This window comes from Oxyura jamaicensis, chromosome 15 (genome assembly GCF_011077185.1).
Source record: "Oxyura jamaicensis isolate SHBP4307 breed ruddy duck chromosome 15, BPBGC_Ojam_1.0, whole genome shotgun sequence".
Classification (NCBI taxonomy): Eukaryota; Metazoa; Chordata; class Aves; order Anseriformes; family Anatidae; genus Oxyura; species Oxyura jamaicensis.
In genome coordinates, this window is record NC_048907.1 from 12,266,813 (window position 1) to 12,287,477 (window position 20,665).

General features: G+C 40.2%; 1 protein-coding gene across 2 annotated transcripts in view; it reads left to right on the forward strand.

Moving 5' to 3' along the window:
• GALNT9 (polypeptide N-acetylgalactosaminyltransferase 9) overlaps positions 1-20,665 on the forward strand; it is a 200,429-nt gene that overhangs the window by 40,762 nt on the left and 139,002 nt on the right. The window contains exon 2 of one of the 2 annotated variants that reach the window (XM_035340408.1): positions 15,909-16,063. Coding sequence is in view for 1 of the 2 variants with exons in the window: in XM_035340407.1 (XP_035196298.1) it covers positions 15,823-16,063 (241 nt within the window). In the remaining variant the exon portion in view is untranslated. Of the gene's footprint in view, positions 1-15,482; positions 16,064-20,665 lie in introns of those variants that run through there. The other variant, XM_035340407.1, reaches the window with a different exon arrangement.

The window sequence follows — 20,665 nt, forward strand, 5'->3', positions numbered from 1 at the left end:
GAGACATGTTGCTTCCCAGACTGCTGCACCAAATGACCAAGCCCCTTTTTTCTTTCTAAGTTAACTTCTGCAGAAATACTTGAAATAGGGTTGAACACTAAAGCTGTTCAACTGGAGACGAAAACCTTGCTACAAATAGAGGCAGAAATGACGGTGGTACAGTGTACCTGCCGCGGAAGGACTCCATAAAGCTTTCTTGAATGAGGCACCAAGGAATATCACAGGGACTCTGCATTTCCAGAGAAGCTAGTTTAAATCATCCTGGAAGAAGCAAGTGGGATTTTGTACTTCATTTTCTGTCTTGCATGACTTCTTGTAAAGAAGCACATCTTAAATACAGATAATTGGGTGAAGAAGGAAGAAAACAGTGTCTCCCTAAATACAAGTAATTGCTGTCACATCTAGGTACTTCTGAGACAGGTAACAAGCTTTGTTCTTAAATTGCTATGCAGCTGTGGTTTGCACTTGCCTTGAGAGTCCTGTTTTACATTTCCCTTCCATAACTTTCAGTAGTAACACAAAATAGGCCACTAAGCTGAATTTCCAGGCACGACCACCGTGTTTGGATGTCTCAGTTTTCAGCTGGTTATTGCGAGACAGAACGCCCTCGGTGCAGATGTGCCAGCCTTCCCTTTGCATCGGCAGAGCTGTGAGAGCTCGGTGCCTTCTGCACAGCACGCCTTGCGGTGTCTCCATTGGGGGGCAGCAGGTCAGGACCCCGAATTAGGAGGTCTCGTTTGAAAACCTTCATCTTCCCTGAGCCCCTTAGCCCAGCATGCAGAACTGGGGAAGGTCAATGTTCTGTAGGGCGTTTCCTTCTGCACCTTTGCCTCTTAGCGAGGGACCGACTTAACTGAGGTTTTGCTACCTTCCCTTGCTTGCTTTGAACACAAAATCCCTATTTTACAAGGAAGAAACTATGGCTTATGCAATAGAAGAGTGAAGACCAGATCTTTAGCTAAGGTAAACATTTACCTAATATTAGCAGTGAATGGGGACCGATTCACCACATCCTCACCTGAGGTTTTGAGTGGATTTTTCTGTTCAATGTGTAACATAGCTTTAAGCTGACTGTAGAGTGAATTATGGCAGTACTTCTTACATCAGCTAAAGGGATTTATTCTTCACCCAGCACTCTGCTCTGGCCATTGTTGGCAGCACATTTAGACAGCTTCAGAGGGAGGAACCACACAAAGGAAACAACCTTTTAAATGCAGGGAAACAAGGAAGCATACTGCGGCTAGTTCTGCAACGGGAGTCAGGCAGGTAAAGAAAAAGCTGTTTTGAATTTGACTGATTATAAATGACAAGTTATCAGGGAGCATAACGAAGGAGCTACTGTACATTTCATAACACCGATACCCTTTGTTAGACTACAGACAAAAGTAGGCTTTGACTTGAGACTGCAGGAGGATACAAGATGAGAGTCTATAAAGATGGAACATATTGATCTTCCCTTTATCTTTTCAAAGCATTACTCTTTTGTCAAGGTTTCCTATTTTTGTATAACATGATGTCCCTATCTTCTAATACTTTGAGCATTTCAGTGCATTTTTTAAGGGAAATGGTCAATTTATATTCTCCATAATTACATTTTTTTCTAAATATTTCTGAATAATGAAACACATGAGCAAACAAAAAAGTCATTTCTCAAATGAGTTGATAAAAATGGGTCAGTTCCTGGCCTGGCAAGAAAGCACACTGCTTCCTGTCCCTCAGTAAAGATGTATTGATTTATATGAACTGAATGAACTGAGCATCTTTCTCACTAAGCTCCACATCAGAGTGGGTTATTTTGGAGTGTGCTGGTTCCTATTAAATTTAGAAAGGGAAAACTTTAGTAGGGAAATTAGAGGTATAAAAATAATTGATTTGTTGTTGTTGAACAAGTGGAAACACTGGTGAAGATAAATATCCAGACTCCAAATTAATTGTTTAGGCTTTTCAACTGACATGAAAAGAAATTGAAAGTTTTTTTAGCATCAGAATTGGGTGAACTCCATATCTGGCTGTCATTCAAAAATATAAAACTAGGAGTGGAAAGACATGAAAATTTTGAAACAAGGTACTTTAACCTATGTAAAGTTTATTTAAAAAAGAAGAAAAAAAAAAAAGAAAGAAAAAAATACAAATGCAGTAGGTGCTTTTGGCCCAGTTTGGGGTGTCTAAATTACATTTTTCAATGAATGAAATCAGCTCCTAGTTAGCCCCTTGCCCCCATGTGTCTTTAGCACAGACTGCTCTTGAGTCATTGCTCTGTTCTGACAACATATGAGCACACCACTGGTGAACTTCCAGGAAATAAGGGTTGACTAATATTTTCTAATAAAATATAGTGGCATAATGCTATAAAATGCAGACAACCATTATTCTAAGTGCAAACCTTAAGAAAAACTTAGTTTGCTTTCAGTGAGGAAATGATTGAATCTGCCCCAAATCAGGTAAGCAATCCACAGCTGCTATTAATCAAAGGAGAATTAAGTTTCCTTGGCTTTCTTGACTTCAAACATAAAAGAAGAATAATCTGAAAGACGAAGGGAATTCTGCAGTCTAACATTCAAATGCATCACACTCCGTAAGTTCACCAAATTGCTTTTCAGGATGCTGTAGGTCTCCAGGACACCAAGAACCCTTTTGCAGAGGCATGTAGCCCAGCTAGAGTACAGCTCTGTTAGCTGGGGGAAGTTGAACAGAAATTAACAACAATAACAACAACAAAATAAAATGTACAAAAAGAAAAAAGAAAAACTTGCCAAGCACACAGATGTTAAATGAGTCCTTGTTCTTTACAAGTCTGACTTCCCCAAATGAAAAGTTATTGGAATTGAAACTATTCAGAGTGTCACAGGTGTGACCATAGGGCACGTTCATCTGAAGACTAAGGAGATTTATTGGAACTGCAAGATGTTAGTTTTGGAGTCCTGAACACACACACACACACACCACTTCCCATTCCCACACCATTTCTTCCTTTCTGATTGTTAATCTTTTCTTTCAAGTTGATTCAGAAAGTTTATATTTCTCATCTAATTGTGTAAGATACTTCAGGAAAGTAAGAATAAATTGAGTGCCACAGTCTTTTTTGGCTGAAAAAAAATCACAGCTTTTAAAGGAACCTAATAACTATATTTCTTGTTTCTTTTCAACAAGGAAGAGTTTGGGCTTTGCATCTTCACAACAGTTCTTATTTCTAAGAGCAATAGAAAATTTAAAGAACCCCAGGGTTGCCTGAAGTCATGCAATATGGTTTTGTTCTGTTTTTGACTTTGGCAAATGGGAATTTGCCCTCAAATCTAGTAAATCTGAGATCAGTGTTTTGTAATGTTTGCATTGGTTCTTGCAGCCAGTTTTACTGTTGGTTACCTGGAATTTCAGTACTGCTTTAGAATGCCAACTGCTGCTATCTTTGTTATTTTGATGATCCATTCTAGATGGTGGTAGAGTTACTGTAGTGGTTTTTCTGTTTATGCCAATTCTATTCCCAACCTGTGCTATCAGAAGAACACAGTAGGACAAAAATTCATATTTTGTCTCGCCTCCAGCATGATCCTCCTTTCAACTTTTCTTTAAATCTGTGTGAAAAGGAAATAGTTTCCTATGGTTTTCTTGCTTGAAGTGCTGGAGCACCTTGACATTTTGGTATGATGGTATGGGAAGTTCGGTGTTCGGAGATCGTCTTTCTCCCACAGATGCAGAGCTATGTCCTGAGCTGTTGGAAACTGCCATACCTCCATTTACAACATCAGGATCAGACCATGGTGTGAAAACCAATGCAAGAGACATTTTAAAAGGACATGAACGTTGGGATTTATTTGTGAATATCAATATTAGTATTAAATTAAGTAAAAATGAAAAAGGGAAGAAATTAGTACGAAAGAGCAATAGAACTGCAAGAAACAAACAAAACATTACTTTTTAATTGGGTTGTGCATTTTCTAATTCCCTTTTCTAATCCGGTATAAGCAGCTGGCTTGTGACAATATATTCCCAAACGAATATGTGATTTTCCTCTCACATTCCAAATTGCATCCATTGCAGCAGTGTTTAGTGCCTTGTTGGCTATCAGATATAGATTTTAACTCCTGAAAACAAATGGGTCTTTCTTTCCTCTTCTCTGCACCCTAGAAACCCCAAATTTCCATTAAGGTAAGAATTTTTATAGTGCTGAATTGACAGGATTTACTGTGATTAAGAGGAGCTGATAAAAAGACATTCAGATACTTCTGTTGCCATTTTAAGACAGTATCAGATTTCCTGCAATGTACCCCAACTTGGACAGAGAGAGCTACCAAAGGACAAAAGGTAGATAAAAGTTACTCTTGCTGGTTTTATCTCACTGCACGTTAAGGCTGACTTAGACTACAGCAATGGGACTTGAACACTTTCTTTGGTAAGGAGGCTTCCCAAGGTGGAACCCTGCCTTTGGGTGTCATTTAATAGCACTGCTAGTTGTCAGGCTGGGATTTAATGCTGATATGGCATTGTACCTCAGGCTTTGCTTCAATGGTGCACTGCTCTCCATGGGTTAGGATACATTGGTAGAAGCAGGTGGCATATTAAGAGCATGCTGCTTTTTCTTCTGACCCATAGGTGATGTTGCAAGAGTTGCAAAGCAGTAAGGACTTATAGGTGGAGCTAAGGCTCTTTACGATCTATTTGTCTATCTATTGGTTTATTTTTGTGAGTGCTGGAGTCAACCAAGACCTCCTCTCTCAAACAAGCTGCCTGTGGTAGTGGGTAAATGAGATGATTTCTTCTTGTAAAAGTCACAAAGGAAATATGTAGGGAGACAAAACAAAACACCCAAAACCTTGTTTCCAAGTCTTTGTAGTAATAAGATAAAACCAAATAAAATGGCACAAGTCAAATATCATCTAGCAAGCGTATTTTTTTCTTTGCTCTGCATGCCTCTCTTCTCTCTGCTTGCAAATCTGTGAAGCTTTTGCAGACCACATTTGTAGAACCTGACTTTCATCTTCAACAGCCAGGGGCCATGTACACGTCAGTGGATGCTGCTCAGTCTGTTGGCCAGAAGACTGGGCACTTCCTAATTGGCAACTGGCAACACAACTGCCTGGTTGTGCCCGCAGGAATGAGAGTCTGTTACTGCTCCAAGTACTTTTAGACTGCTGTAATCCCTGGAAGTCCACGGTTGAGTTACTCACATCAGTCCTGAAAACCCTGATGTGAACACGCTCTGCACAGGTACTCTTGTCAGATGCATGTAAAAAATTATCTTTCTTTTTAGTTTTCCTCTGTGCTGCAAGTCCAGCAACTGTGTGAGTGAGGAGCAAGGTGATGGAAGGCATTGCTCAGAACTGTTGTGTGTGCCACAGGAACCATGCTTTATTTGAGATGACTTTGGGATTTGTTTGCCTTCATATCGTCCTCACAGTTGCCTGCAGCATGCTTTGGAAAGCTAGGTGGGTGTACAAGAGCATGGGCTCACTAAAATTTTCACTAAAATGAAGGTTTTACCTGAGGAAAGTCAGACTCAGTACTGCTTGTTCAGTTTTCATATTTAAGTTTACACTGATGCTGTACACAATTAGTGGCAATTACATGAATTTACATTTTCAAGGCAGAGGGTTTACTCAGTGCTAAATGTGGTCTTTATATCCAGCTCTTTCAATTGCATTAGTATTGCAGTGTTACATGGTACTATTCACTTACCTAATTTTAGAGTGGGCTATTTTAAGCGTAATCTGATGTATTCATTTATGTCATACGGAGTGAATGTTATAAAGATGCACTATTCTTACCGTTGCTGCCCATTATTATTTATCTTGTCTATGCGTTGTGCGTCAGATGGGAGCACCTCTCTGTCCCAGTTGAGGTCAGGGTGCCGTACTAGATAAACTCTCCATTCGAGCACTGAGAACAAAACCATTTGGGCTCATGCTATGGGAAAGAAGGGGTTCTTAGGTACAGACTGAAGAATTAATCAACAGAATGAAATTGACAGTAATCAGTAGTTGTGCCTGTGACTAGTTAAAGCTGTTCTGTGAATGTTACTTCTGGCTCCTACTACCAGATTAATTTACAAGTTTGCACTTTGTTTTCTAATCTCAGTTCCAAATGCTATGATACCTTTGCAGTAGGTGTGCCCATTCTGAGAGTTTCCTAAATATTATTTCCTTGACCCAAACCTGCAGAACAGTTGCCTGAACAGGCAGTTAACTTCATTTACCTCCAATTAGCCATGTAACAATGATAACTATGTTTGTATTGGGTTCTGGACCTTTAAGAAGATACATTACTTGAGGGTTGATTTCGTAGGGTAGCGAATGTTATCACCCCTGGAAATACTTTATTCTTCCCTTGCCATTTTGTCACTTTTTTGGCTCTCATGGGGAAGCAATCCATGCCAAACCCTCTGCAGCCTTTCTTTGCTCTAAGTTCCCAATCCATGTGCTGACCACAGAAGTTCTTCAGACCTAGGAGGAAAACAACCTCAGTTATTTTAGCTACAGACATATCCGTCTAATTTGAGGGTTTTACTCTTGCTTTAGTCCTTTGTTTTCTGTCCAATCTGCCCTAGGTTCTATTGGTAAATTCATTAGATCCCTCTGCATCAACCTGCCCACTTCTACCTTCTTCCCCTAATCCAAGTCATGCTATGGTTTCTTCTTGCCTATGTTCAAAAAGCTGCAGTATTTCCTGTGACAGACAATTACTGTTTCAAGAGAATTCCCCTCACCTTTTGTCAGAAGTTGAATAACCTTTGCCTGTCACCTGAGTTAATCCTTTAGTATGTACTCTGGCAGGGTACCCTACTAATTGTATTGATCAGAGCATGCTAACAAGCAGTAATGTTTGCTCGGTGCAGCAGTGTCCCCGTTAAGCAGCAGCTGAATGCCCTATATTTTAGGCTGATGTAGGTCAATGCTAAGCTCCGTAAAGGCATCTCCTTCCAGGGCATTGTGTGCCTGAGGGATGGAAGGGAATAACCAGCACCAACCAAAGCTTTGCTCAGCGCTGGGCAGCCTATGCACAGCTTGCTGATCTTTGGTTTATGTAAATCAAAAGCAGCTCAATGGACAGAAAGGGATTTAATGTCATGATTTTTTTTGAACTGATACATCATACCCTATGTATCCAACTGCATGATAATAATAAATAGCATAAAGGAAACTACAGACTTGATCCTTTCCATTTCATGTTTCCTTTACACAGGTGGAATGTGATCTGTTGTTCATGGCTGGTGTTAATGTCTGTATCTGGGAACATCAAACCACAGACACAAAATATCTCCCTGCATTTAGTATAAAAAGCAGCAAGTGTTCTGAGTCTCCAGTTATATATCACAGTGCAGTGACTAAAGACCCATGCAGTTCGAAATACTCGTGAGCTTGGCCAGAGGCTTTGAGGCTGCAGCTTCACTGCAAAGAAACTACAAGTTCCTACAGTTACTGTAGGGGTCTGGTGAGAAATACATTTCCTTTGAAATAAGTAAGTATACAAATAAATTAAGCTCTTCAACTTCATAGCTCAGAGAAAGATTAATTAAGAGGAAAAAATGCTTGATATATCTGCTCTCCATAGGATTAATGAATAATAGAGAATTTCTTCCCAGCATCTACAGCTAACAGGGTTCTGAGTATCCGTGCACGTCACGCTTACATGTCTCTGTCTACTTCCAGCTCCCCTGACCGTGTTGCTCTTTTGATGCCTGTAACAAATCTGATGGTTTCCCAAATTTTCCTGGGTTTGGACTTTTATTTGTTTTTAAACTGTGTATGGGCTCTGAATAAATTGAGGTAAAGATTAATAAAAGCAAAGTCTGCCACTTCCTTTACGGCAAGCTGTCTCTAATTTTCAGATGGAAAAACTGAAACCTAGAGAAGTTGTGTAGTCCAGAACAGGAAACAGCTTAGTCATTATTTAAGCATTTTCATAGACCAATAAAGTCTTAAATGTTCTTTTCCTACTGACTGGATCATTTAAAATGTGTTTAAAAACAAAACAACAACAACGAAGCTCATCAATGTGTTAAATGAGACTTTGTCCTTTACTGGAATTATTTGAAAATTTAATTCAAGTAGATGAGTTTGGTTTTTATCATCGTACATCCATCTGTTAAGGCTTCTCACTAGCATATTTTTCAGGATGGAATGTTACCATAAATCAGCCTTTCTCTTTTCTTTTTTTTTTTTTTTTTTTTTTTAGGGTTATATTTTTTAAAAATAAATTGAAGACTTTAATGCTAGAAGTGGTTTGGTTTCTATTTAAATATTCTGCAAGTCTCTTATAAAGGCAGATACAAACTGCACTAAATGTTCCGTATTACTCACACATGGCACTGTCCCTGTGAAAAACATCATACATCAGAGGTAGCAGTGATTCTTCAGATATGCCCGGTGACAAGCCACTGTATAGCTAGTCTTTCCTAAAAATGTCAATGTCAACTTTATTTGCCAAAACATGTTTTCTTCTTTCAAGCTGCCAGTTGTTGTTTCAAAATAAATGGAATCTAAAAATCTCATTATTTTTATTGTTTAAAGCCAGCACTGTGTGCAGCTCTGGGGGTCGGGAGGTAACAATACTAATTTACCCTTGTGCTTCTGCACTTAGAATATTTAATCTCTTATGACTTTGACATAATGACTGGCTGTGTTTCTTAATTTTGTTGTGAAGATTTTGCTGGAGGGCCATGCATCTCTTAATAATGTGCATGAAGTCACAGACAAATAAGTAAATGAATATTGTATGAGGCTCTTTTCCTACCAGTGGATCAGCCTGGGCAAGTATTTGCAGAAGTCCACAAGCCTGTATACCTCATTGCAGAAGTGGGACTGTGATGATGATGGCCAAAGATGAACTTAAAAAATCTTTCTAACTCTTCTAAGCCAGTGATAATGCTCAGCTTTTTCATGAGCTCTCAGCTGGATCAGACAGGGAGCAATGTTGTTCCAGCTGTGGCTGCTCCTGTCTGGGGTCTGCTGGCTATTTTAATGCCAATGGAGAACATCCAACAGTGCAGCAGGAGAGCTGTTACCTGAGAAAGCCTTTCTTTTTGACAGTACTTTTAGTAAATAGGCTCCTATTTAAAAGGATGGCTATATTAAAAACACGCCTTTATATATAACTTGATCTGGGCAGTATTTTCACCTAAGATAATATTTGATGGAATACTGATAGCAGAGCTGACTGCAAATTCTGTTACTGTAAGGTTGACTGAGTAAGAGGAAGGATGGAAATGAGACAAATGGATTCCAAGGGGGAACCAGAGATGGAAGTCCACATCCGTCAACTGACACACAGACCCAAAGATTGATCTGTTTCTGGAATTAGGAGCCCCATTGATGCGTCATTGTTATAAAACAATACTATCAAACAGCAGTGTCTGCTTCAAAGGCTGTACAGAGTATGAGGCTAGTGACTGACTGCAGCAGAAGAGGGAGCAAAGGGAACCATAGGAGAGTATTGGCCACCATGAAAAGCAGAAGTCTCAGTATGCAAACAAGGCACCCTTTTGGAAGGTTTTTGTAAGTTTTCTGGAAAAAGTCATAAGTAAAGATGGATTTCAAGGAGTATAATGAGGTAATTACTGTATCTGTAATAACTGGATATTTAATTACACTTACACATCTATTACACATTTATATTCTTTACTAGAGCTCTCATAAATATAGAAGCTGTCCTTGAAAACTTCTCAGACTTATTTGTAGCATGTGAGTCGCTCTCTGCCTCTGTTTTATCATACGTCTGAAATTCTTTACAGGAAGTGTCGATGGTTACCAAAACCATCGCTCTGCAACCTGCCATCCCCGGGCAGCAGCTGCCGGGCAGCTCCCCATCACCTTCCCTTTCTGAGGCACAGACACACCAGGCCTTTCTGCCATTTGGGGGCAAAAGGTTCCCGAGGCCATTTTTTTCTGTTGCATGCAGTAAATCTAAGACCATGCAAATAATCCTTGATTATGGTGAACAGTGATAATCACCCCTTAGTAAACAAGCACCAATTCTGAAATTGCGGTAGGAGATAATAGAAAGTGGATATAAGACTATGCAGTTGGACTTCACAAAAGTAGAAGCTGAACTCATTCTTATTAAAATCAGTGAGAACTGTAATGTTTACAAATTAGAGCTTTGTGACATGTAAGCATGTGGGTTGAATATTTTAGTCTGGCCAGTTATTTATATTCTGTTTTTACAATGGCAGTTTTATTTATTTATTTATTTTTGTTGTTGTTGTTTGTTTGTTTTTAGTGCATGTTTAGATGATAGTTGGGTTTTATCTACATGTTATTTACTACAGCGTGGTCCTAAGCACAGTATCACAAACATGAAAGCAGCAGATCTGCCTGCAATTGTGCTGTTTTAGTACTGCATGAGGAATATATGGGTATTGCATTTTCTTATCACAGTGACAGGCACTAGATCACAGAGAAGTCTGCACGTTTGAAGAACTGCCTCATGTACAAGTGGGAATTGCTGCAGTTTTAGAAGGAAGCATCCAAAAATTCCATTTCAGGAACTTCTGTAACCGTAATTCGTTAAGGGAAATAGTGAGGATAATACTGCCAAAATATACATATACACACGCAATTTCTGAAATAAATGCCCAAATTTTAAGGCATCTCACTGGATTTCAAACCATCATCAAGATGAATTAATATCCAGCACCTCCAGGCTAATCCTGTGAATACTTAGTCCCTGCATTGTGCATAATGCTTTGAGTGGGTCTGCTGGTTATGAATGGAAGTCTTTGCACACTGTAATTGGGACCCCAGTAATAAAAGCTTATGGCATCAGGTCTGTAATTATTGTAGTAGAAAGGTCATTTTTACTAAAGTAAACACATTCATCTTGCTTGAAACCATAGCACCAGAACATTGTGTTGTCATTCTGTTCTAAGTAAAGTAGACATTGATTATATTCTGGTCTGTTCAGTCATCATACACCTTTACTTTCTGAGCCAGCACTAAATGTTCCCGGTGTAGTATCACCACACGGAAATTCCTTCCGGCTTTTAGTTTTCCAGCCTTTTTAATGCAATGAGATGGATACCAGGTTGGGGATTTCTTTCTTTGCCTTAACCTGGATGCAGCACTTTTATGCTAGCAATAATAAGCATTTGGTCAAACGTGAACATGCTCCAAAGCCTCTGCATCCATATGGGCAGAGTGGTAGCTTGCAGTCTTAGGGACCTGCCAGTGTCTTGTAGCAAGAGAAATTGTTTGGCTTTTGGCCTTCTCATGCCACTACAGCAGCTTGTTATCTTCTCTGATGCTGCAACAGAAAAAGTAATAGTCCAGTTGGAAATGTGTCAAATGTAAGACAGTTGAGGCTGCCTTATTTATTTCTCTCCTAGCTCGCTACCTGATTGTTCACAAAAAAAAAAAAAAAAAAAAAAAAAATGAAATCCTTGTTCAAATCTTATTTCAGAATCTGTTGTAACTATGATAAAAAGGAGGCTGCACAAATACTAGATTGCAATTATTTGATGTGTTGCAATGCCGCTTCACAACAGGAAGAGGGTTTCAGTTCTGTATGTCTGAGTAATTTAACAGATCTTGGACTGTTGATATATTCAATGCTGTTTTCTTCTAGATAAATACTACTAAAAACATAAAATACATAAAATATTAGTCTATATTAAAACTCAAGATGGTTGGCTAGTAAATTCAGTTGGGATTTCATTAGAAAAATGGTAGGTGATGCATGAATAACTGCAGCTGGAATCTGCAGTTGCAGATCATCACTGGCATAATATTTTGCCTGTTTTTTTTGTTTGTTTGTTTGTTTTTGTTTGTTTAATATTTGAGCTAACATTCAAGTATTTTAAGCTTCAAAGTATCCCTTTTACATATTATTCATTCTTGAAAAAGTTTCATGTCACACTGTAGAATGATCAGAAAGGTACTTCTCTTAAGATATGTTAAATCAGTCTTGCTGTATCCTTTTGGAAAAGTGATTGGGAATGATTTTATGATTATAAACTTTAAAGAAAGATATATTATTTTCAACATAAACTTTTTAAATTTCAAAAACTTCTAAGCAACTATTCAATCACTTTCTCTTCTTCTTGTTTTCCCCCAAGAGTAAAATCTTATTTATTTTATTTCATCAGTAAGCTCTTTCCTTTATCACCTTCCGGAGATTCTAAAACTGAAATTCAATGGAAAACATCTCATAAAAGAACTGAAATTCCTTAACTTGATTATCTGAGCATGTACCCACCATACCTGGAACTGTACAACAGAAGAGGCATGGTAATTCCAAAGGTTCTACTATATGTATGGTACTTTGTGGGAGAATCTGACATGGTGGTCTTTTATAAATTTTTCTGCCCACTTTGGGGGAAAAATTGAACTTGGAAAGTGTCTAGATGATGATTATCTTTGTCATATCCGGTTGTTGCACAATCTATGGTTTTTGCTAGCTGGTAAAATAAAATATAATAATCTAGTTCTCCTGTACTGGTTGAAGTTTAGGTCTGCCCTAGCTCTAAATGAACTAGGGGTCAGACTGACGTGGAGTCTGTTGCCGTGGCTGGTTCTCTGATGGGCTCTGCAGATAAGACTATGGTGGCAAGACGGATGCTTTACTAAAGATTCTTTTCAAAATCTTCTAGTTCATTGCTGTTTGAAGTGAAATTTACTGTCTCTGACCACAGTAGCTAAGCACAGCAGGATTGTAAATGCAGAAGCAACTGAAGTTTTCCTTTGTATCAACATCTTCACACCAAGTTGACATGTTCTGCAGTAACCAAGAATCAACAGATGCACTTATTATTTTTTTTAAATATGCTGTTGTTATCATTTATTATTAGTCTTAGCTACTTGACAGTTCAATAGAGTGTCCCAAGGCAATAAACCATCTTTACTTCATTACAGGAAGTGCCTCTGACAGACAACTATTTTAGAATGTTGACTGTTCTTTTTTGTTGTTGTTTTTGTTTTTGTTTTTCATTTGGTTGGTTGGTTTCTAGAGTTTTTCCCTCTGGCTACTTAACATCATCTTCATCTTCAGCCATCTGTTCCTCATCCAGGTGCTTATTTTGATTGAGGACAGTGATAGCAGAGAGACAGCAATGAGTGTGATCAGCTATAGACTGTCATTGGAGTACACAGTATCTTGATGTTTCTTTCTAGCAGCTTCCTATTCATCTTGGTTGATATGAGTGAAAACATGAGCCCTATGGAGACGAATAGGAGTAAAAATCAATGAGAGAGAGTAATAGCCTACTGGAGAGAGAGCTGGATTTGCAATTTGGAGTGGGATCCCAGCTTTGCCTCTGGCTTGTTCCATTGATTTGGGGCAAAGTTACCACTGCCTTTCCATGTTCCCCATTTGTAAGATGGGTCAGCACTCAGAGCTGATTGGTATGTTTTCAACAAGAGCATTTTCATTGAAATCCAAATGTTGCATATATTGATTTTGATCTAGTTTTCTTCTGGCAATACAGGCCTTTCTGAGTGAGGAGAAATTGGAACCTGACCCTTTTGGGCAGGAAACAGTGGTTTCAGTTGAATGCTTTTTCTGTGAAAATATTTCAAAGCTTTTTGGGTTTGTTCCAATGCAAAAACAAAATGTTTTCTGACCTTGAAAGTTTTCCAAAAACACTTCTACCATCCTTCAGTCAGCTCTAATAGTATGTCATTTGTAAATTGTTTTGGGATCTTTGAGTGAACAGTGATCTATAAGAACTATTATTTGAATGGTGTGAGGTAAGGTTGCAGTCATATAAGTATATTCTGATGTTCTTCTCCACATGCTGTACAGTCAGTTTAAGCTGACCATTTAAGAACATTTGCTTGGTAAAAGGGAGTAACTGTCATACCTAAGTCACATCATGAATAAAATCATGTCTTTGAAAGAGCCCATTTAAAACTTGTAGTGATGTGAAAGAAAACATCAAAACTGGTAAAGTCTTGGTGGTAGCAGACGGTGGTTTTCAGCTCTTGGGATAAACTACATGCTGGTGTGTCTGAATCCTGACTGGGCAGCTTGTGAACTTGGAGTTTGTAATGGAAACACTAATGTACACTAATGTAACAGATTCTTAACCATATCAAGACCAGCAGGTGTTGCTATAATATATTAAATGCAGTGGAGACATCTAATAAGCTGTACTTGAGCATTAGTTCAATATGTTTTCTTAAATCAAAATGGTATTTTTCTAGGAAAACATAATGCTATGACAGACTTCCTATAAGAATACTAATAAAATAATCAAAACACTGGAAAATTGCACATTCAGAGCTGCTTCTGCTGAGCTGACTGAGAGTTTTAGTACTGCTTCCGTGAAAGAGCAGCTGACCCTGCATTAGGTGTTGAGACTTCAGTGTGTTTAAGAGTAAAGTACTGTTGAAAGTAACCAGCCCTGCAGAGTTTTCTATAGAGATACACTTTGTGAGAAATAATGCTGTAGAAACCTGTGGCATCTTTTGCCACAGATTAGATTATAATGAAGTGCTAGTCTAAGCTTGCTCTGCTGCTGTTGCTCCTTCCAAAGCACAGGGTTCCTGAGTGACCCTAAAACACTAAGGGGAGAATTTCTCCAAGGCAGAAACACAATGGGTCTCACAGGTCTTCTCAGACTGCACCCTCAGTGCCTTGCAGAGGCTGTACAACTGGATGGTCAGAAGCAGGGCACTGGTGGAGAGTCTACACTGCTGGAAATCCTGAGCAGGCCTTTCCAGGATAGAGTAAATTCAGTGAGGCTCCTAACTTTTGCTGGGTTTTGAGCTTGGCAGCTCCTGAAATCAAGAAGGAGGGATGAAAGGGAGGAAAACAAACAAACAAACAAACAACCCCACCACCACCACCACAAACAAGCAGAGTCAGGATTACATTATGATATGCAACCCTCTAAGAGGGGTGTTATACAGGGAGGAATGCTCTGTGGGAATGCATGTAGAAGCTGCCAGCTTGAAAGGGTTCAACTGCCTTGTGTCCATGGGTGGCTAGCTTATTGATCTCAGTAGTTCTTCAGCAGCTGCTGGCTGTGTAACAGGAAGGGCCTGGGCTGCTTGTCTCCACTTGTAGATGCTTGGCAAGAACTTCTCCTGCATGTGGAAGAGGTCCCAGCCATCTCACTCCCAGGCAGGAGCACCAGCCAACGTTGCACTTAGGCTGCTCGTGGTGCGTGAGCAGCTCTCCCAGTAGCTGGGAACTTGTCTCAGTTCATTTCGAGCAGTGAGGTGGGAGCATCGTGTCACCTCAGGGTTTGCAGCAGAGCCAAGGAGGGTCTCTTCACCCCATCCTTTTCCAGGAGCTGCCCGCACCGGGGCTTGGCCGCGCTCTGGGTAGGCGATGAAGAGAAAATGGCCACGGGTGGCTTCCTTGGGCGAAAAGCCCTCAGCGGGCCCTGCTCCCTCGCTGGGGGGGAAGCGGGTCGGGGGGGCGAGCCGGGGGGGTTGCAGCCCCGGCACGGCTGCTCCGCCGTGTGCATGTAGATGAGCTGCCCGGAGCACGTCACTGCGCACCGGCGCTCTGCGTTTGGGGCGGCGGAGAGCGAGGGCGGGCGAGCGGGAGCCGCTGCCGCCGCCTCCGGAGGAGGAGGAGGAGGAGGAGGAGGAGGAGGAAGAAGAGGCGGCGGCTCGGCAGCCAGCAGCCGCTCGGCTCCGCGGCCCCCCGATGCCGCCCAGCCCGCAGCGGCGCGGCCCCCGCGGGGCGAAGGCGGAGGGCGCCGGCGGGCGGGGAACGGCACCGTGGTGCTGAAGGACAGCTCCGCACCGCCCGGCACCGCACCGCCCCGCCCCGCACCGCTCCGCACCGCTCCGCACCCCTCCGCACCGCTCCGCGCCCCGGCCGCGCCCCGGCGCCGGGTGGCCGCGCCTTGATGTGCCCCCCGCCGCCCCCGCGGCTCCCATGGCGGTGGCACGGAAAATCAAAACTTTGTTGACGGTGAACATCTTGGTCTTCGTGGGCATCATCCTCTTCTCCGTCTACTGCAGGATCCAGGATCGCTCCCAGGAGCTGGTGCAGATCGTCCGGAGCGCGGAGCGCCGGGCCAGGAGTCGCGGGGCCAAGGTGGGCAGCCTGGCGGACAGGGAGGCCATCCTGCAGCGCCTGGACCACCTGGAGGAGGTGGTCTACAACCAGCTCAATGGTACGCAGGGTCCCGCCGTGTCCCTGGGGAACGCACCCCAAGCACCCACTGGCAGGGGAGGGAAGCCCAGTGTCCGTGGCTGAAGGCAAATGGAAAAGGGGTAACAGCGGGGTTTTGATGGAGGGATGTGCGGAGGCTCCCCCAAACTCTCCGTCCAAAGTCAGTACTTTTTAGACAGATACAAAGTTAAGGAGGCTGCAGAGTTCATGGGTTTAGTGGCTGGTGGGAGTCCCCACAAACTGTTAACCAAGTTTTATATTTTACCCAAATTTATTAACTCTGCAAGGGTAGGTGTTTGTATCGTGAGTACACCGTTAGTTTATAGCTGGAAGTTACATACTTTGTCTCTGAATTACTTTAAAAATGCTCTAAGTTCTTACTCTGTGTACTTTTAATGGTCTATTTAAGCATAGCATCCATATGTTTAATGACTTTGCCATTTAAATTTGATATTATCTTTGGCGAGGAGGGGAAGCATCCACCACTTATTTTTATTACATGCAGTTTTAATTCACTAGCCTTGAAAAATTGTGGTGGGTAAGCAAAGAACCCTTCCATGGTAGTTAGAACAGGCTAAGCCATGCAAGTTGCTGTTGGACAAATAATGTTTCATATAGAAACGAATTCTTCGAAACAAGTGTATTTTTATTTCCATAGATTCATAAAGTTCTAAATGTGGAACATCAAAGAAATAAGTATGTGATTAAATACATCAATGCTTTGGACAAGAGGAAGCTGAAGGAGTAAACTTTTACAAGAGATTTTAATATAAATGTAACATTTAGTGTCTAGCACCAAATAAAACTTGCAGTATAAATATATTTAAGTATACCAAATGTGCTTCTAGGCTGCTTGTGAAAATCTTACTCGTAACATTGATTTAACAAAGGCTACTGCAGTCTCAGAATGCAGACTAATAGAAAGGTTAGTATAAAGTATATTTCCTATTACTACTTTCTGAATGACCGTGTAAATCCAAGTAGGTAATATGCAGTCTGAGCCAGCAAGTGTTACAGAGTGGGCATCCCCTTACACGCTTCCATATGCACACACGTGTGTATATAAAGAGAAGGAGGACAGGAATGTGGAGTGTGCATGTTTGTCACAAAAATAAGTATCCATAAGTTAGAGGGATAGTGTCACCAGCTGTGTTTCCTAATGATAATTTGGAGAAGTTTTGAAGAATGTAGGATTTAAGAGGGAAATCCTCCTCCCAAATTCAACGTAGCAATAGAGTTCCCAGACTAAATTAGCTCAGTCCCCAGGCTATATCTATCATAGCTCAACTGAATGATTGCATTTTTTTTCTTTCCCTGAATTGCTTTGTTCCTGGTGGTGTTCGTAAGTGAGACTTTGGATAGGATTTTACTAGCTCTGGGTTCTTCTCAGCTTAGCATTCCCTGGAGAATCAGCAGAAGTCCTTAATGTCCTAGGCAGGTACCATTGCATGTAATGACTGTGGCTTCCCAGTAAACAGGAAGTTCTCCTGAAAGTATGTCTCTGTTTCGGTGGCTTTTTTTCTTTTTTTTTGTCTTTAATCTGGTTTGTTGGGTATGGAAATTCACAGTGCAATTACTTTAATTAAAATGTTATGTTGCTCTGTTGCTCCTTCAGGTCATAATAAACACTGAAGGCAGTTTCTTTTTCTTGAAAGTTCTTATAAGGGAAAAATACAGAAAGATTTTTGAGCTGAGCTGTTCAAATTTCGTATCCATTTCACTTCAGCCTCTCTCTGACACTGTTGTTTGTTTGTTTGTTTTTATTACACTGCAGTACATTAATGCAGATAAATTATTTGATCATCACTGTGAAAACACAGTTTTGCCAGTTTCTTCTTTATTTTTTTAAAAAACTTTTTTTTTTTTTTTTTTTTTTTTCATCTTGTGGCAACAGCCCACCCCCAAATTCCTAAAAAATTAGTATCTAATCCACTTAAGTCATCAGAGTTGCATCTCTGTAAGGGAAACAAGGATCAAGCATCTGTGTTTGGGTTTACCTCACTGGTTTTCCTTTTTTAATATTATGACTCATTGCTTAATGGGCATGATGCTGCTCTGGCAGCATTGAGATTCAAGGGAGCCTGTCTGTGACAGTGCTTCACCATGTCTTACAGAACCGGTATTGCACAAGCACTGTGCTCTAGAGCTGTGCAGTTCTGTCCTAGTATCAAGCAAAGTTCCTCAGCTAATATCCTGTAGAGTTCTTCATCACAAGGTTAGAGAGCCATTTCATGCCTTCTTGGATGTTACTTCTTAATGAGGTGGGTCAGTTACTTTTACAGGGAGAAAGAGATATGGGTAGACAGATTTTGTTCATAAGAAATATTAATTCCTTGCATACACTGAACTCATACAAGCACCATGAGTTTGAGCCCAGCCCAACATTATTGTTACAACAGCTCTGTCCCATTTGCAGTTCCAGTTTTCTGCTCTCAGTTCTTCCTAGTTTGAGCTCTTCAGATTTAAATTCAACTATTATGTACCCAGTATTTTTGGTAATAAAGTCTTAGTGTTCTTTTATTTAATTTTTCTCTTCTATTTGGATAATTCCTGAACTGGTAAGACCTTACCTGGACTTTTTCCAGGGACTCTGTTGAAGATCCAGAAAAACTCTTCTGTGAGAGACCAGCCCTGCAGCTGCAGAAATACCGAATTTTGTTTCTATCATTCTTATTTGTTTTCTTGGAATCAAAGAAACATTATTTGAAAGTACATTTTCTGCAAGGAAAAACAAACACAAGCAGTAACACTGGAAGTATATCAGGAGGCAACCTAAAACTGATCACTAGAGAACTCATTAACTTTTCAGCCTGAATAAACTGAATAAAAATGGTGCATACAATGCTGGTGGAGGAGTGTGTAGAACACAGAGGACCATATGTGAAAGGCAGTAGAAAACTGGTCCTTGCAATTATCTTTGGCAAAACAAGAATTTTTAGAATGGAGTGAATGAGAGTTGCCATGAATCCCTGCAGAGTCACGCAGACATACACCCAAACAATAGTTTTCCGTTGGCTCGTGCTTTGGTTTTCTATCAAGTTAGAAAAACCATATTTTGAAAGCTTTCTTTATACTCAGCTGCTGCTGTTTTGGCAGAAGTAAATGGCTGGAGCATGCAAAGGGAAAGGAAAGCAGTGAAATGCATCTGGAATTTCTTTGGTGAAACTTTACATAATCTGTTAGTATTTGGCTTTGGGTATCACATTTATTTTGAAAAACTGAGTTATTCTAGCTATAGTTCTTCAATTTATATTTCTTTTCATTTTTGCTATGTTATTTCTACTAATGAGTATTATTTATTGTCAGTCAACAGAGAACTAAAGCCAGACAGACTCAGTAATGATTCTTGGAATGGCATGACACCTTGGTATTTTGTTCCTTTGACTTTGTTTTTTTCCATGGGGAAAAAAATCAAAAAGGTTTAATTGGCTGTTGTTTATTTTTTCCCCTGATCAGTTATGCATCTGAGTCTGTTGCTAATGATTTACCATAGAGGATAAAGAATTTTTGATGCCTCAACTACATCATAACCTTTCATGCCAAAAGCAATTGAAGGGTCAGACTACAATTTCACTGTAATTGGCTTTTTCCCTTTTCACTGTCTCTTTCCAGTAATACACAACAATCAATACCGTATGTAATTAGATTTCATTCAATCTGCAAAGATTAAGAGAGTTTTCATCTTCTCATTACGTATGCTCACATCATGTCTTCCTACCCTCACCTTCTACATTAGACCTCTTTAACCTGTTCTGTTGCAGATGTGGAGGGATAAGTTTGGAGAATTCCATTGAATTTGACAGATTATCATTCTCTACACATCATAATTTGATTTTGCTCTCTTTGGGAAGATTAAATACAACAGCAATTTCCAGTTTGATAAAGGGGTTTTATACTGCATATGCATTTCATTGAGGGGGCTGAGAAAAAAAAAAAAAAAAAAAAAGTGGACAATTCACATAATTGCAGCATACAGGCTTAAAATGATGGAAATAGCAGGTCCTAGGTGCAGAGGACTGATTCATGCAGACTATGACTCCTGATTTTTAGAGCGTACTGAAAGCAAAGTGATTGCATTTAAAATTCAGCCTGGCAATCTGCATACTTAAAAGGTACAGTAGTATTTTTAAAAAGACAGTTTTTTCTTCATAGGCTGGAGTCTGGTTGAAAATGTTTCCAAATTTCCATATTGAAAGTAAGGGTTGGGAAGAGGCTGCAAATGAATTATGTGCATGTCCACATCAGATTTGTCAAAAAGAAGCTTTTACAGCTGGCAACTTTCAGTTGAAGAGCAATTCCTTTGCAGAAAAGAAGCAAAGCAGTGTGTGCATGGGGGAAGATTAAGTGCGACTGCCAGCCTTGCATTAATGAAAGGGCACCTTTTCTTACCCACAGACAGGTTCTCATGTTATAACTATTTAATTTGATTATGATCCAATGCTAATGTGCATCTGACAAATTTAGCACATAATTATTCCTACAAAGCAGCAACTTATTTATGGGGATTCTCAGCCATGTACTCTCCTTGCACTGGTGAGAGACTTCTTAATATGGTCTCCTTTCCTTTCCTTTCCTTTCCTTTCCTTTCCTTTCCTTTCCTTTC